The 17644-nt window shown below is 42.0% G+C and overlaps 1 protein-coding gene across 3 annotated transcripts in view; it reads right to left on the minus strand.

Annotated features, from left to right (window-relative positions):
• Positions 1 to 633: 633 nt before the first annotated feature.
• The window catches only part of podxl (podocalyxin-like), a 73759-nt gene continuing 56748 nt past the window's right edge, over positions 634 to 17644 (minus strand). Inside the window, exons 2-8 of one of the 3 annotated variants that reach the window (XM_033610025.2) lie at positions 13828 to 14508; positions 11370 to 11602; positions 11192 to 11215; positions 5132 to 5282; positions 4990 to 5033; positions 4747 to 4866; positions 634 to 2057 (exon numbers count right to left, since the gene is read on the minus strand). In XM_033610025.2, the coding sequence (XP_033465916.1) occupies positions 1863 to 2057; positions 4747 to 4866; positions 4990 to 5033; positions 5132 to 5282; positions 11192 to 11215; positions 11370 to 11602; positions 13828 to 14508 (1448 nt within the window). In that variant the 3' untranslated portion in view covers positions 634 to 1862. The remainder of the gene's footprint in view (positions 2058 to 4746; positions 4867 to 4989; positions 5034 to 5131; positions 5283 to 11191; positions 11216 to 11369; positions 11603 to 13827; positions 14509 to 17644) is intronic. The other 2 variants (XM_033610028.2, XM_033610027.2) reach the window with 2 other exon arrangements.

Consider the following 17644-nt stretch of genomic DNA (forward strand, 5'->3'; position numbering starts at 1 on the left):
TCATTATATGTGTGAATTTTTGGAAAGATATGCCTATGTGGAGTCTCTGTGATGTCAAACAGGCTACTTCAATAATTAAAACAGTCCATGTTAACATACAGTAGACTGTATAGTTTATGATAATTGCATTTAGTCTCTGATGAATAAACTTCACCATCAGTGACACAACATGTTTTCTGTTAACAGAATAAACCTTCAAATCAGACAAATAAAATTTAAATCTCTGAAATTCAAGACGAATTAAAAGTTTATCTGAAATGTCATCTTGTCGAGTCATCGTCTAAACCAATCGGCTATTAGATCAGGTGAGAGCCAGGCATTTCCGTCATGCCCTGGGTCTTGCAGTCGGTGGAGAGCAACTGCAGTGCCTGGCTCTAAAAACTGCGGCCCCCTCGCTGCGGCGAGATTATCGCTGTCCACTTTTGTAATACATCAGAGCAAATCAACAGCAAAACTAACTGGCACGCATTGTGCGCCCGTGATCAAATCTGCGCAGGACTGGCTCATCTTGAAAGAGCCTATTGAAACAGTCCTTTGGCAGGGGTCAATGACGTAGCATCCTTGAAATTCTGACGTTTGAGGATCCCTCCTTGACTTTGAGAAACACCCAGTGTATCTGCTGGTGAGGCACAATGTGTTTACTCCCTGTTTTATTTCTGTTCTTAAGCCATTAAATGTTAGTCAGCCACCCTATGCTACTGGTCTGACCAGACCAAGTCAGACTATTGCAGCAAAACTGATTGAAATATATAATAAAATAATAAACTAAACTTATCAGTTAAAATCAGTAATAATGTGACTTTAGTTTTGAATTAAAGAAGGTAACGCTCACTACAAACATGATCAGCTGATTTTTCTTTTAAGAAAACTGAGCAATATCCTCCATTTATGGAAAGCCAGAGGGGACAAATAATTAAAAAAAAATCAGATGAAAGCTGGAGCCTTTTCTCTTGATTGTAATCACATGAAAACTTTAAGCCAGGGTCATGTATCAAGAAACGAAGAGAAAACACAAAACAAAATATACCTGTGACATGTCCCCTCAAGCTCTCTGTACACCCTCGAGTCAATCTGTGGCATTATGGATTAAAATCCTTCATTTGTCTTATTTCTATACACCCATGTGCCTCTTCTGATTACTGCATCAGTGTTGCTTTTACAGCCATTAGCAGCTCCCTCAGAGCTAACACCCACTCGTGGAAAATCTCCAGGATGCTTTTCAGTATCTTGAGGTCATTTCTATCTAAGTTAGTAACTGTGGACCTCCAGAGGCAGCTGATGTTGCCATTACCTCTATGAGGCCTCCAGAGCAAATGAATCAGTTTGCAACATCACCTGACTCTTCCTCATTCTCACAAAATAACATCATAATACTCTATTGACACATCCTTGTGTACATTCTAAAAAGGCACAATCCTCTTGGGGTTTGGAGCACTTTGAGTTTCCAGACTGACTTACTTTGAATTGTACTCTGTAGAGAGTCACTTTTTACATATAAAAACTACAATATAGGCACAACTGTGATTGATTTAGTGGACATATGTTGAAGTTTCCAAGGCCACTGTGTACAATTCTATTGGTACTTCTAAAAGTGTTTGACTTTTTACCCTCATTTCTTTGTCATACCAAACTACAATAGAAATATATCAGACACACAGCATGAATGTGTGGGCTTGGCCAATCTATTGGATGTATCTGTTTGTGAAAAAAAATTTCAGGGACAACAGGTCCAGGGTCAGGAGTGAGAGCTGGGGACTGGCATGGAGCAAAATGTGTGGATTGTTTTGTTTGTTTTGGTGTGGCTGGAACTAAACAGGTCCTGTCACTGTCTCCTACTTGTTCTTCCCTGTCCCTGGCCGTCTCTACAGGTGAGTATCCTCCTCGTCAGGTATGTCCTCCTTGAGCAGGTTGTCGATGGGGACAATCCAGCTGTCATTGAACTCTCCATTGAGCACCATCTTTTTCTCCTGCATCTCTGGCTGCACCTCCATCACCTCCAGCGTTGGGTTGTCGTGGTAACCATTCTCCACTGTATGCAGCTCCTCTGTCAGGTGCTGCTGTAGAGATTGAAAGGACAAAGTCTCTAAAAACTCTTTATTCCTATTTGATTCTTTATGATCTTGTATATTTATGTTGATTTAAAGGAACAGTTCACCCCAAAATCAAAAATACACATTTACTCTTACCTGTAGTGCTATTTATCAGTCTAGTTTTGGTGTGAGTCACTGAGTGTTGGAGATATCAGCAACAGAGATTTTTGCCTTCTCTCCAATATAATGGATCTAGATGGCACTCGGCTTGTGGTGCTCAAATCTCCAAAAAAAAGAATACATCTGAAAAAGTCAACGGCAATGTCTTTTTCAAGAGATCATGACTTGGTTACTTAAGACAATCCATACACCTTGTTGTGAGCAGTTTCATGTAGGAACTTTTTTCATTCTAACAAACTACACCAGCCAACCATATTACCGCACAGAGGGAAGCGTGCATTTACTGCTAGCTCACCTGAAAAACAACTGAGCTAGCTAACCTTACAGCTCAGCTGCAGAGGACACCATCTTACGCTGTCCCAAGCATCTCGTCCATGAGTAAATACACACTACTATCTTCAACACTCTGCAACTCACACCAAAACTATCTAGACTGATAGACACTTAAAGGTAAGAGCAAAAATATGTGTTTTTGATTTTGGGGTGAACAGTCCCTTTAAATATGTGTGAAGATGACTTATTGACATTTTTACAATTTAGAGCTGCAGTTTTGTTTGTTTTTTTTCATGCATTAATCTGCTAGTTAGGAGAGAAGTCTGTTGAAGCATGTGCACTTTAGCACAACAAAACCGCCATTGCTAGTTTCAGACCAATGCAGTTGTCATTTTCATGGCCAGCGCCCACATTGCGTTCATCCCAACATCCCTCCTCTACTCCTCTATCCTCGATCACTTGACCCGGAAATCGTTCGATCTTGTAGGATGTCTCAATATGTTAAATGCACTCGGAGGAGTCGGGGAGAGAGGAGGCTTTCAGAGGAAAGGGAAGTGAGGATATACAAGTGCAGCCTTTGGGGAAGTATTTTACAGACTGACACACCCCCTGGTTAGATATCAGTTATTGATTGGACAGCGCAGTGCTGCAGCTGATCAGACTGATCTGATACATCACAACATCACTGGAGTTTTATACAGAGTGAAGACAGATAACAGATTAAACTCAAGTGTATCACAATCTGAACAAAAAAGGAAACAACTTTCTTCCTTTATAAAGATTTTTCTCTTTGCGATGTTATTTCCCTCATCAACTTTTATTATGTATTCTAATTTTCCCTGAAACATTTGACCTAATAAATTATTTCCAATGTTCAAAGGCACTACAATCATATTCTGGGTTATTAAATAATGGACTCACAATCAGAATATCATTAAATACAGAGGCAAATAATGAATAATTCATATAAACACATTGTGTGACTCTGAGCAGGACACAGTACAGATTATAAATACAGAGCGCAGGTTGTTGTCCATGTGCAGGTGATTGTTAGACAGAGAGAAAACACTGCTGCTCTGTTACTGATAACTGTATCTGTATCTTTATCATTATATATATATATGTAACATTATGCGTGTGCAGACACAAACTCCATTAAAACTTTCTATCGGTGTTAATAAAGCCTCCTGACAGCTGATCCAGCTGTAATCAGAAACAAATGTCGCTTCATGTGACACTTCAGAGGAAAAGACGTCTCATTCTTATAAAGACATATTTACTCGTTTCTCCTCTCCTCTTAAAATTACATGTGGTCAAGCAGCAGAAAGCGACTGCACCATTGACCAACAAAACCTGTTCTACACTCAGACTGGTGCAGTATTTCCCTGCCATTTAAAGGGTGCATTTTTCAGATAGTAAAATGTGCCTACATAAGCTGGTTAAAATGTGTGTAAACTCTGCTTGTTATACATAAGGGATGTGTGATCCGTTGCGGGTGGGTAAAATAATACACAATTAATGAGGAAAATGTTAGTGACCTTCTGAAAAATGTGAACATGTCAGAGAGCAGAGGAGAGCTGTGGAGCTGACAGATTATACACAGTTCATCTAGCAAAGTGGAGGTGGACATGCCCTAAATGCACCTGTGCCATGCATTTTAGACCATGCACTATAGATTGTTTAAATAGGAAAATATGAATGACAATGTGTAAAATGTGAACAGAGATCAGAGCAAAGCTGCAGAGCTGCTGTCCAACTCACCATTAAGAGAAATGTTGCGCACATTTACACACGAGGAGCAGTGTAACTTCATTGATTATTTTAGAAGCTAAAAGTTTAGTTCTGTTTCCTCTGTCAAGTTTATAACTACAGTTTATAGTTGTGCTGCTTAAATGATTGGCTGAATCAGTCGGCCCAAACACACCTATGATTAATTAATGGACTAATTGATTAACTGATTGATAAAACAACCCTTTGCCCCTTGCACCTTACTTTGTGCCTAGATTATGTGCCATTTAACCAGCAAAAGTGGATTTGTATACATCCTTAATGCATGTGCATACTTTAGACCGCGTGCTATAGATTTATAAATAGGGCCCCATGTTAGAGCTATGAGTGACTTTGCTCACCATGCTACACTAGCATGGATAAAAAAAAATCATATAGAGACCAACTACTGGATGGTACAGAGGAACACTTCTGGTTCCCACAGGCCAAATGAAAAACACTTTGTCATGTTGGAGCAGGAAAGTTCTCCACCTACCTGGTTCTCGTTGTATGGCCTGCGGTGGTGGGAAGCACACACAGCCAGGATGACGATCATGATGAGCAGAGCTCCACAGGAGGCCAGGATGGCTATCAGGGTTTTGTTATCTGTTGGTTTCTTTAGGTAGAAAATACAACAAGAGAATTACTTCTTTTCACACTGCAGTGCCTGTTGGTGTCCTGCTGCCACTAGCCTTGCAGGTGTTTCCATGTTTTGATAGTACAATATATTAACCCTTACCTTGGTGATTTCCTCGTAATACTGGGTTGCAAGGCTGGTTTTCACTGTAAGATACATTTGAATTTATTTGTTATCAGATACCTTTTAGAAAATTCAGTTAACAGACAAATGTGACTTTTCTAAAGGAAGAAAGGTGCTTTACCTTTGCCATTTAGCTCCACACGGTCAAATTGTATTTGGCCGTTGTGGTGCCGCCACATGAGGGTGCAGTTCCCATCTTGCAATGTCACCATCAGCCTCCTGCACACCTCCACCAGATCTTTTTCGTCCTCTTCCTGAAGGTAGAATAACATCTGTAAACATGTACACAATCACATATATTTTACTTTCCATAAATAATTGGGAGCTGGCCCTCGCCAAGCCTCTGACACTGTCAGAAATAGGACAGGAAGGTCAAAGGTGACAGTTGAGGTCATATCTTCCTGTGTTGTGATGGGGTTAGAGTATTTCTGGTGTATTATGGAACGGCACAGCTGCGTAAGTCAGTCAGAGAGAGAGAGGGTGAGTATATGAAAGAGGTGTGGGAACAAAGGAAACTAGTGAAAGGCAGGAAGAGCTCCCACTAAGACACTTTTTCCACCCAGGGACTGGAATCTTTATCTTCACTGTTGGGGAGTCACTGTTGTTATCACTTCAGTATAGTTACAGTTAGTTTCCACAATGGGTTTGCTTGTTTCAGTTTGGTTGCTATTGTGTAAAAATGTTTAGTTTAAATATAGTTTTTATCAGTATCAGTATTAGTTATAGGTTTTAGTAAAATGATATTACAGGGGGTATTTGTCGGGGACAAGATTTAGGCCAACATCACAGCTAAATCTTGGCAGTTGACTCAGAGTCATGTAGCTATCCCAGTCTCAATAAACATAAACAATACAATACAACTGTGCCTCCTCATGCTTAAATTGACTTAAAACGTATTTAAAAGACTAAAACTATTCAATTCAATTTCAATTCAATTTTATTTATAAAGCCCAATATCACAAATCACAATTTGCCTCACAGGGCTTTACAGCATACGACATCCCTCTGTCCTTATGACCCTCGCAGCGGTTAAGGAAAAACTCCCCAAAAAAAACCCTTTAACGGGGAAAAAAAACGGTAGAAACCTCAGGAAGAGTAACTGAGGAGGGATCCCTCTTCCAGGACGGACAGACGTGCAATAGATGTCGTACAGGACAGATCAGCATAATAAATTAACAGTAATCCGTATGACACAATGAGACACAGAGAGAGAGAGAGAAAGAGAGAGAGAGAGAGATGCAGGTAATGACAGTAGCTTACAACAACATTATTGAAAGTAATAATATTAGAGTTATAGTTCTGGCTACTGTGGTACAATATGTTGAAAGTATGTATTAATATCTGGCAGTATACATGTGTGACAATAGTCATATGTGTATAATAACAGAAACATGTATTTATTTATTTTATTTTAGTTAGTTTTGTTTGTAATCAATATAGTTTGTGCTGTTTTTTCTTAAAGTCTACTCTTTAGTTAACTATAATAATCTTGTTTCACTGACTATTTTAAAGATTTGCACCCACTGCAAAATAATTAAAGAAAATTCAACTAAATTCTATTTTATTTTTTACCACCTGGGTCTTGTTTTTGCAGTTCTGTACATTCCTATCAATTCAGGAAATATTTTACCAGGGGTGGAAGTAATAACACAGCTTTACTCTGGTTACTGTGACAAAGTCTTTTCTTTTGCATGGATGTACTTTTTGGTGTAGCAGAAAAGAAGCTACAGGGGGGAAAAGAAGCTGCAGAAGGGCAGAGCTCCAGAGAGGAAACACTCCAGCAGGATGTGAGGATACCAAACAGTGATACTCAGGCTGTGAACACTGCAAAAACTGAACAACAATGCAGTCAAATTGAGGGTCGCAATCTCATGGATATAGTTAGCAAATTGCAATTTGGCATAGTCAAAAAATGTTGTGTGTACCTTAATTAGTCTCACATTTAAAGCACCACCCAGCAAGTGCGCTTAGTCATCCAAATCAAACACAACCTCAATGATACGCTCTGGCTAATAAGCTAACATGCTACAATACTCATAGTGGATCCTCCAGATATAGTGGGACACAGAGACTGTGACTGATTGTAGTGGCAGAGAGAGGCCAAGTGGACTGGTTACAGTGGGTCTCAGAGGCTGAGTGGACTGGTTATAGTGGGAAAGAGAGGCTGAGTGGACTGGTTAAAGTGGCACAGAGAGGCTGGATGGACTGGTTAAAGTGGGTCAGAGGGGCTGAGAGGAGTAGTTATAGTGGGTCAGAGAGGCTGAGTGGACTGGTTATAGTAAGACAGAGAGGCTATGCGGACTGGTAATAGTGGGACAGAGAGGCTGAGTGGACTGGTTATAGAGAGACAGAGAGGCTGAGTGGACTGGCCATAGTGGATCAGAGAGGCTGAGTGAACTGGTTATAGTGAGACAGAGGCTGAATGGACTGCTGATAGTGGGATAGAGAGACCGAGTGAACTGGTCATAGGGAGAAAGAGAGGCTGAGTGGAGGTCATAGTGGGACAGAGAGGCAGACTGGACTGATTATGGTGTGACAGAGACTGAGTGAACTGGTTATAGTGGGACAGAGAGGTTGAGTGGACTGGTTATAGTGGGTCAGAGAGGCTGAGAGGACTGGTTATAGTGAGACAGAGAGGCTGAGTGGACTGGTGATAGTGGGACAGAGAGATAGAGTGGACTGATTATAGTGGGACAGAGGCTGAGTGGACTGGTCATAGTGGATCAGAGAGGCTGCGTGAACTAGTTATAGTGAGACAGAGAGGCTGAGTGGACTGCTGATAGTGGGACAGAGAGACCGAGTGGACTGGTCATAGGGAGAAAGAGAGGCTGAGTGGAGGTCATAGTGGGACAGAGAGGCAGCCTGGACTGGTTATGGTGTGATAGAGACTGAGTGGACTGGTTATAGTGGGACAGAGAACCTGAGTGGAATGGTTATAGTGGGACAGAGACGTTGAGTGGACTGGTTAGAGGGAGAAAGAGAGGCTGAGTGGATTGTTTATAGTGGGACTGAGAGGCAGAGCGGACTGGTTATGGTGGGTCATAGGGGCTGAGAGGACTAGTTAAAGTGGGTCAGAGAGGCTGAGTGGACTGGTTATAGTAAGACAGAGAGGCTAAGCGGACTGGTAATAGTGGGACAGAGAGGCTGAGGGGACTGGTTATAGTGGGACAGAGAGATTGAGTGGACTGGCTATAGGGAGACAGAGAGGCTGAGTGGACTGGCCATAGTGGATCAGAGAAGCTGAGTGAACTGGTTATAGTGAGACAGAGAGGCTGAATGGACTGCTGATAGTGGGACAGAAAGACCAAGTGGACTGGTCATAGGGAGAAAGAGAGGCTGAGTGGAGGTCATAGTGGGACAGAGAGACAGACTGGACTGGTTATGGTGGGTCATAGGGGCTGAGAGGACTAGTTATAGTGTGTCAGAGAGGCTGAGTGGACTCGTTATAGTGGGAAAGAGAGGCCGGGTGGACCGGTTATACTGTGACAGAGAGGCTGACTGGTCTGGTTATGGTGAGACAAAGAGACTGAGTGGACTGGTTATAGTGGGACAGAGAGCCTTAATGGAATGGTTATAGTGGGACACAGAGGTTGAGTAGACTGATTATAGTGGGACAGAGAGCCTGAGTGGAATGGTTATACAGTAGTGGGACAGAGAGGTTGAGTGGACTCGTTAAAGGGAGAAAGAGAGGCTGAGTGGCCTGTGGATAGTTGGACTGAGAGGCAAAGTGACAGAGAGGCAGAGCGGACTGGTTATAGTCTGACAGAGAGGCAGAGTGGACTGCTAATAGTGGGACAGAGAGACTGAGGAGACTGGTTATAGGGAGACAGAGAGGCTGAGTGGACTGTTTATAGTGGGACTGAGAGACAGAGTGGACTGGTTATAGTGGGTTAGAGGAGCTGAGAGGACTAGTTATAGTGGGTCAGAGAGGCTGAGTGGACTCATTATAGTGGGAAAGACAGGCCTGGTGGACCGGTTATACTGGGACAGAGAGGCTGACTGGCCTGGTTATGGTGAGACAAAGAGACTGAATGGACTGGTTAAAGTGGGACAAAGAGGCTGAGTGGACTGATTATCGTGGGTTAGACAGGCTGAGTGGAATGGTTACAGTGGGACAGAGAGCTTGAGTGGACTGGTTATAGTGGGTCAGAGAGACTAAGTGGACTGGTTATAGGGAGACAGAAAGGCTGAGGGGACTGGTCATAGTGGGGCAGAGAGGCAGAGCAGACCGGTTATAGTCTGACAGAGAGTCCGAGTAGACTGTTTATAGTGGAACAGACAGGCTAAGTGGACTGGTAATAGTGGGACAAATAGACTGTGGACTGGTTATTGTGGGTTAGAGAGGCCGATTTGACTGGTTATCATGGGACAGAGAGGCTAAGTGGACTGGTTATAGTGGGACATAGAGGCTGAGTTGACTGTTACGGTGGGTCAGAGAGGCTAGGTTGACTGGTGATAGTGGGTCAAAGAGGCTGAGTGGACTGGTTACAGTGGGAGGGAGAGGCCAAGTGGACTGGTTACAGTGGGACAGAGAGGCTGAGTGGAGTGGATATAATGGGACAGATAGGCCGAGTGGACTGGTTACAGTGCGACAGAGAGGCTGAGTGGGCTGGTTATAGTGGGTCACATAGGCTTAGTGGACTGGTTATTGTCGGACAGGGAGGTTGAGAGAGATGGATAGAGTGGGTCACGGAGGCTGAGTGGACTGTTTGTAGTCGATCACAGAGATTAAGTGGACTGGTTATAGTGGGACAGAGAGGCTGAGTGGACTAGTTACAGTTGGACATAGAGGCAGAGTTGACTGGTTATAGTGAGACAGAGAGGCTGATTGGACTGGTTATAGGGAGACACAGAGACTGAGTGGATGGGTTATAGTGGGACAGAGAGATTGAGAGGACAGGTTATTGTGGGACAAAGAGGCTGAGTGGACTGGTTATCAATCAATCAATCAATCAATCAATCAATCAATTTTATTTATAAAACCCAATATCACAAATCAAAATTTGCCTCAGAGGCCCAATATCACAAATCAAAATTTGCGTCAGAGGCAAATTGTGATTTGTGATATTGGGCAAATATACAAATTTACAGCATATGACATGCCTGGACCCTTACAGCGGATAAGGAAAAACTCCCCCCCAAAAAACCCTTTAATGGGGAAAAAAAGGGGTAGAAACCTCAGGAAGAGCAACTGAGGAGGGATCCCTCTTCCAGAACACACAGAAGTGCAATAGATATCGTATTCGTTATAGTGGGACAGAATGGCTGAGTGGACTAGTTATAGTGGGACAGAGACGCCGGTTGTGCTGGTTATAGTGGGATAGAGAGGCCAAATGGACTGGTTATAGTGGGACAGACAGACTGAGTGGACAGGTTACAGCTAGACAGAGTGGACTGGTTATGGTGGGACAGAGAGGCAAAGTGGACTGGTAAAAGAGGGCCAGAGAGCCTGAGTTGGCTGCTTCATAGTGGGACAGAGAGGTAGACTGGACTGGTTATAGTGGAACAGAGAGCTTGAGTGGACTGTTGCATAGTGGTTCAGAGAAGCTGATTGTACTGGTTATAATGGACAGAGTTTATATTATACATACATCTGTGTGTTTTTGTTTTGGTGATGTTTTATTCTGCTGATTATTATATAAGTGTTAGATTATTTTATTTCTGTGTCTTAATGTTGCTTTTTGCAGCTGGTGGTGCCCACAGATTTTTTTTTATTGTTGGTCCTTTGGTAATGTAATGATTGCTTGAGTTGAGAAAAGGTGATGATAAATTTATAATTGATAATCAGTTGTTTGTTGGGGCTGTAGTATTGCATTTCATCACAAATTCAACACAAGTCAGTACATGCAGTTCCAACTGATGTTTACATCAGTAGCACCTCAGGCGTAGCACCCTAACAGCATGTGATGGTAGGATATTAAAAACATGTGAAATTGTTCTTATTCTTCCTGCAGGATGTTGCCCAATTGTTCTCCCTCCTTAAACTTAAGAAACTGTGGGGAGTAAATGTCAGTGGAGAAAGGAGTGGAAAGGGTGTGGGCCTGCCTCCCATTGACAGGACAATGACAGAGGCTTGATGAGAGTCAGAGCAGGAATTGTGTTTATTATCACATGTATTATTTGTGTGAATTAAAACAGTCTGTAACAAATTGAAAGACAGCAAAATAAAGAAAAACCTTACCTCCTGTCCGTTATTTAGAGAATACTGCAGAAAAAAGTAAATAAGAGGACAAGAAAATAAGTATGTCAGTCAAATGGAGCAGAGACTCTTGAGTCACTTAAAGCATGAGAGCCATTTCTGTAATACGCTCATGTATAGAAAAAGCATCGACTGCTCCCTGTGCTACAGCAGGTCTTACCAAAAACATCTTTGGCTGAGCTGCTGTGGTGGTAGTGGTGGTTGTGGTGGAGGTGGTGCTTTGTGGGGACGTGGGATATGGTCCAGTTTTGGTACCAGAGGTTTCTGATGCAGGAGGTCTTGCTTTAGTCGGGGTGGAGGGGCTGCTGGTGGTCCCCTTGTTCCCAGTTGGCTCTGGGGCCTTTGATGCCATGTGCTTGTGGCTTGTAATCGTAACAGTTGCTTCCTCTGTACCTTCAACCAGAAACAATATGACAACCAATAAACATATCATCCTCAGACAGTGCCCCACAAAATTCTGATCTTAAATTCTCTTTTTTAACTTGTTGAAACCACCTGATAAAATTAAGTTACATAATGAAATACAGTATTTAAAACAGATTCCAATGATGACCCAGAGTCATGTAAAAAAATCAGAGGTGACTGATTCTGATTTAGCATCATGACATGAAACAGTGATTTCTTGCTTAAAATATAAAACAACCACATAGTGCTGTGGTGAGACTCAATTAGCCAGTCAGTGCCACCTGCAGGACTAATGCTGTTGTCCACTGCTGACAAGAAGTGCACCAGAACCAATGAGAAGTGATAACAACAATGGCAAATACCATAGACAAGAAAGACCTACTATGGAGGCTGTTGTAAATCGACATGTCTTCTCAGTATCGCCTGACATCGTGGTTTGTTTTTGCTCCTATTTGGCACACCACAGGCGTATGCCAGTGTGGTAGTGGTAGTGGTGCAGACCCATTCCCATACGTTGGTCTCTAGTGATTGATCAGGGAAAATCGATCTCCCTCTCCCACTTGAATTAGTTAGAGTGGACACAGTGTATGACTGACGATAGAAACGGATTGAAACAAGTTTGAATCCAGCAGTATGGGGGAGTACACTGTCAGTATACTGTATTCGCTAAGCTTATGTCAGTATACAGGTTAGTTGTATCGAAGTTTGAGCCTTCCCAGATGTTTTTGGTCTGGTGTGCAAACCATTCTATTTCTTTTGATGTTCATTATAAGATGCTAAACACAATTTCACAAAAGAAAGAAAAATCCAACATACATGAATGGAGAAACATAATCCATTGCTGTTAGTTTAGCTTTGTACACACGCATCTTGTTTTGAATTTGTCTGACATGTCTCACTTCTAGCTGACATGGTGTGTGTGATGTACAGGTGTGTGTAATTCTGCAGTATGTCTCCTATCCTGTTTAATGCTCTACTGTAAATGTTCATATGTCGTACAGGGTTGTAAAGTTAGCCTTAAGCTAACATACATTAAAAGGTAATATTTATGTGTACTCACTATCAATCAATCAATCAATCAATCAATCAATCAATCATTTATTTGTCACATGGAATTATACAACTCCAGTGAGATGTGATCTCATCAGCTCCTTTAACTTGTGCACTGTAACTTAGTCCTTTTTTGCATCTTCTTATATTATTGGCTGCTTTATAACTGTCCATGTTTCCAGATGGTTCTGGTAATCCATGGTTTCTAGCTGTGGAATGATTTAAGTGTGCACACATCCCAAACTCAACAAGACAGTATACAGTGCAGATCTCCTCGGTGGTACAATCAGCTCAGGCAGCCCCTTGTACCACCGAGCCATGGTATTGTACCATGCGTTGCAGCGTGTTTCAGAAGCTTCCCAGTAAAATACATGCCTCATCTATTTGGAATGGAGCCGCAGCACATTGCACAAGGACGATCAAGTTTTCCTGTCAAGAGGCCCAGTATGTGTAATATAGATACAATATAATTATGAGGATGGATGTATTTTTAATAAGTAAATCACAGCCACAAGTCTTTGACACGTCATTTATAACTGGACTTCTAACAGTATGGACAGTGGACTTCTAATCATATTGTTTTTTGTTAGTTTGTTCTGTTTTGTTTGGTTTGTTTCTTTAATATTTTATTTCTTACTGTTCTAATTTTCTAGTCTTGTAAAACTTTGTGTATAGTTATTTGTGGAATTGTCCCTCCCAGCTCCATTACAGTCAAAATGGCAGTGAAGACAACAAAACAGGAATTTATTGATCTTGTATTTTGACTAACTTTAGTGGCTCATAAAATATCGGATATGGAATTAGTCTGCAGTTGCTGCAGTTCAAAAAGAGACCAAACTCTTCTATGAATGTCACTTGTTGAGCCACAACTAGGGCCAAAATGTGGCCTGCAACAGATGGTAATTCTTACCAAGCTGATTTCCAGAAAACTTGTGACCCTTACCGGCCGGTTAAGAAAAGTGAGGAGTCAGCAGGCAATAATGATATGAAACAGTCAAAACAATTTGTCACACACTCAGTCACACACCCACGAACAAACACATGATGCCCTCCATGCTTAAGCAAGGCAGAGATTAAAAAAAAAAAAAAAGAATGGAGTTCAACAGTTTGAAATTGTGTTTTCTTTTCATGTTGGTTTACAGAGGATTCAAAGAGGAACTTACTTCCTTTGTTGTCCTGGCCTGGCTTGGTGGTGATGGGGGTGTGAGTCATGGACTGTTGGTCTGGTGCAGGGGTGTCTGTCGAGACCTTTGTGATCTTGGTTGTCCCTACATTGGCAGGATTTCCAATAGCCGCTTCAGTCCTAGAAGTTTTACTGGGTACAGGGGCTGCAGAGGTCTGCAGCGTGGCAGCATAGAGGGGTGCCGCTGAGCTGCTGCTGCTGTCTGCTGTTGCAGCTGGTGTCGGGGTCTTTGGTTGGCTGGGCATAGCAGCAAAAGGTGTGGCAACATTCTTCACAGTAGTGGGTGCATCAGAGATGACAGTTGAAGGTGCTGCAGGTGTGTTAGTGACAGTGGGTGCTTGTGGTTGGGTGGGGGTTTGCTTGTCTGTAGGCTTGGATGTAGCAGCCGTTGGGACAGGAGGCATTGTGACTGCAGCAGTTGGCTTTGCTGGTGTTGATGCTTGCGTAGGTTCATTTTTCTTACCGGCATCATCAGTTGGATGTGCTCCAGTTGTGACACCAACAGTTACACCTGCCTTACTGTCAATAGCTGGCTCAGTCCCAGATGCACTACCATCAGTCGGCATAGCCGATGCCCTGGGCGTGACAGAAGCAACATTTTTGGTCACAGAGGTGGCTGCTGGCCCATCAACATTTGAACAGACCCTGTGGAACAGGAAGCCTGGGGAGGAACAAGCAATATTCATTAGGTACGGCCCACTGCTAAATGGTTAGTATGACAACAAACCAGTCAGTGGAACAGATTAACCTAGACTTAATTAGTTTTGTGGCTACTTGGGGGCATCACAACATAACACTGACATATTATCAATTTATAAAGTTGTTATGAACATACCACATCAAGCAGGCAAGAAACATTAGCATTAATCATGTTTATGTTTACCTAATAAATGTAAGTCCACTATTTAAAGTACTTTTAGCTCTAAATTTGTTCTCCACCAACTTCTAAGGGGAATGTCTTTCTCTTTAGTTATTAAATGCTCCACTGTGTTCTCCAGCTTGTCTCTAACTGTGTCTGTCTGCCGTTTTCTGCTAAGTAGGTAGTGTACATCAGCTTTAGCACAGCTTTACTGCAAGCACAGAGACTGGACTAAATGTGTGCTTCCTAAAACCACAAAATAAGCTGTAAGACCCTAAAAAGCACTGTAGAACTGAGGGGCATGACAGAGTATTAAAGAGTAGCCAGAGTATTGAAAATAAAAAATTTGAGATTTTCATAATAAAGTCATGATATTTCAAGAAAAAAGTCATGATATTTTGCTAATAAGCTCATAAATTTACAAGAAAAAGTTGCAGTATTACATCAATAAATGCGTAAATTTATGAGAAAAACTCACAAATTTATGCCAGAAAGTCAAGTGACATAGTATAAAGAGTGACATGTCCATGGCAGAGAAGACATGGTGGATGAATGGGTTAGGAGCAGGCATCCTGGCAACATAGGAATATAAAAATTAACACAAACAACCCTATTCAGCTATTCTGATAAACTGTATGAACACAGGGTGCATTCAGCAGCTTTTAACATCCTAATAACTGATAATAATAATTCAACTAAATCTAAAAATAACTAGAATTACCACCTTGTGCTTGTATGCCACCGGCCACAGCTATCGCCAGCGTGGAGGCATAAAATCATAGCATTGCAAAAATAAAGTTGTAATTTAATGAGAATAAATTCATACAACAAAAAAGGACATAATATTATGCAAATAAAGTCATAATTTTATGAGGTAAAGTCATAATAGTACATGACTAAACTTTTAAACTTTTAAAGAGAAAAAGTCTCCAATTTATGGCAGAAAGTCGGGCAACATAGTACAAAGATGGACAAAGCCCATGCAAAGAAGACGTGGTGGATGAATGGGTTAGAAGTAGGCATCTTGACAGCACCAGCTTTTCTGCTAAATTAATCTTTCGCCTGATCTGTCAAGCTGTCAGAGTAAGCATGGAGCCCACAATGTAACTAACTGCACTCCCTGAAGAAATATTATCATATTTTTGGAAAAGTGATTTCAGAGAGAAGCAGGCAGAGGGATCTACAAAATGCGCTTGAAGGATCTATTCAGGATGTCAAACTGACTGAGCAGCAAAAACAGGTTAAAAAGACAAAGATAGTTAGAAGCTAAAGCCGAACTATAGGCTACAGATCACAGTGTAAAAGTGAACCACCACATCACTAGTGATTGCGACAGAAGACAATGAAGGTCAAGGGAAACTTCGCCGATACTGAACCAGCCTTGTGGCATCGCAGTGTGTGCAGATGAACAGTGTTTGGCTTTGCCCCTGTGATGCTGCCAGCACCCAGACCTCCACCGTCAGATGGGCAGGGATCTCCAAGGGAAGTTAAACAACATTCATCTGAGTACAATGCGATGACACACAGCTGGTTGAATATCAGCAAAGTTTCCCTGCTTCCCTTCACTTGTTCCTGTACAACAGGGTAGGTCTTTTTTCAGAGTTATAATCATTTAAAAGCAAAAGCAGCATGTGTATACATTCAGTAGATTATATATCTACAGTAGCTAGCCAGCTAACCCTACACTTTTCAGGGTTTGATTTCGGTTTTGGAACCGGGAAGAAACTTACACCTTTTTCCAATCTCTCCAGGTAATGAGTATCATTAATATATGTGCCCCAGGCACAACATTTAGCTCCAAATCCACAAAACCAGCCTGTAAATGAAGGAAATCTGAAACGACTGCATTAGAGTCAATGGAGCACTGCTGTGTTCTTGTGGGACCCTGGTCTGAGCCAACCTGATGAGTCCCACATCTGACCTATTCATCAATCAATCAATCAATTTTACTTGTAAAGCCCAGTATCACAAATCACAATTTGCCACAGAGGGCTTTACAGCATATGTCATCCCTCTGTCCTTAGGACCCTTGCAGCAGATAAGGAAAAACTCCCCCCAGAAAACCCTTTAACGGGGGAAAAGAAATGGTAGAAACCTCAGGAAGAGCAACTGAGGAGGGATCCCTCTTCCAGGACGGACAGACGTGCAATATATGTCGTACAGAACAGATAATCATGATAAATTAACAGTAATGCATATGACACAGTGAGACAGAAAGAGAGAGTGAGACAGAGAGAGATGCAGGACAGATGGTAATGACAGCTTACAACAACATTAATTACAGTTATAATATTATAATTCTAATTACAGCTATTGTGGTGCAATATGTTGAAAGTATATATTAATATCTGATAGTATACATATGTGACAATAATCATATGTGTATAATAACAGTAGAATTATGACTAATGGTAACAGCAGCAGGAGGCATCAGGCAGGACCACAGCAGCAGCACAACCACACACATCACACTATCCAGTCACCGCTGCGATATAAGTTAATCTGCAAGACAGTGGAGCACAAAGGCTCCAGAGAAGAAGCCAAGTTAGTGACATGCAGTACAGCCGAGTTAGCGAGATGTAGTAACAGGACATGAGTGGAGACATGAGTGTGGAGACGGTGTCTGCCTCCCAGACCGCAACAGGAAGATGATTCCACAGGAGAGGAGCCTGATAGCTGAAGGCTCTGGCTCCTGATCTACGTACCTTTGGTGACTTTAGGGACCACAAGTAACCCTGCATTCTCAGAGCGCAGTGTTCTGGTGGGATAATATGGCACTATGAGCTCTCTAAGATATGACGGAGCCTGACCATTTAAAGCTTTGTACGTTAGGAGAAGGATTTTAAATTCAATTCTGGATTTTACAAGGAGCCAGTGCAGCGAAGCTAAAACAGGAGAAATATGATCTCATTTCTTAGTTACTGTTAGTACACGTGCC

The sequence above is a fragment of the Epinephelus lanceolatus genome, chromosome 23, assembly GCF_041903045.1.
Source record: "Epinephelus lanceolatus isolate andai-2023 chromosome 23, ASM4190304v1, whole genome shotgun sequence".
Taxonomy (NCBI): Eukaryota; Metazoa; Chordata; class Actinopteri; order Perciformes; family Serranidae; genus Epinephelus; species Epinephelus lanceolatus.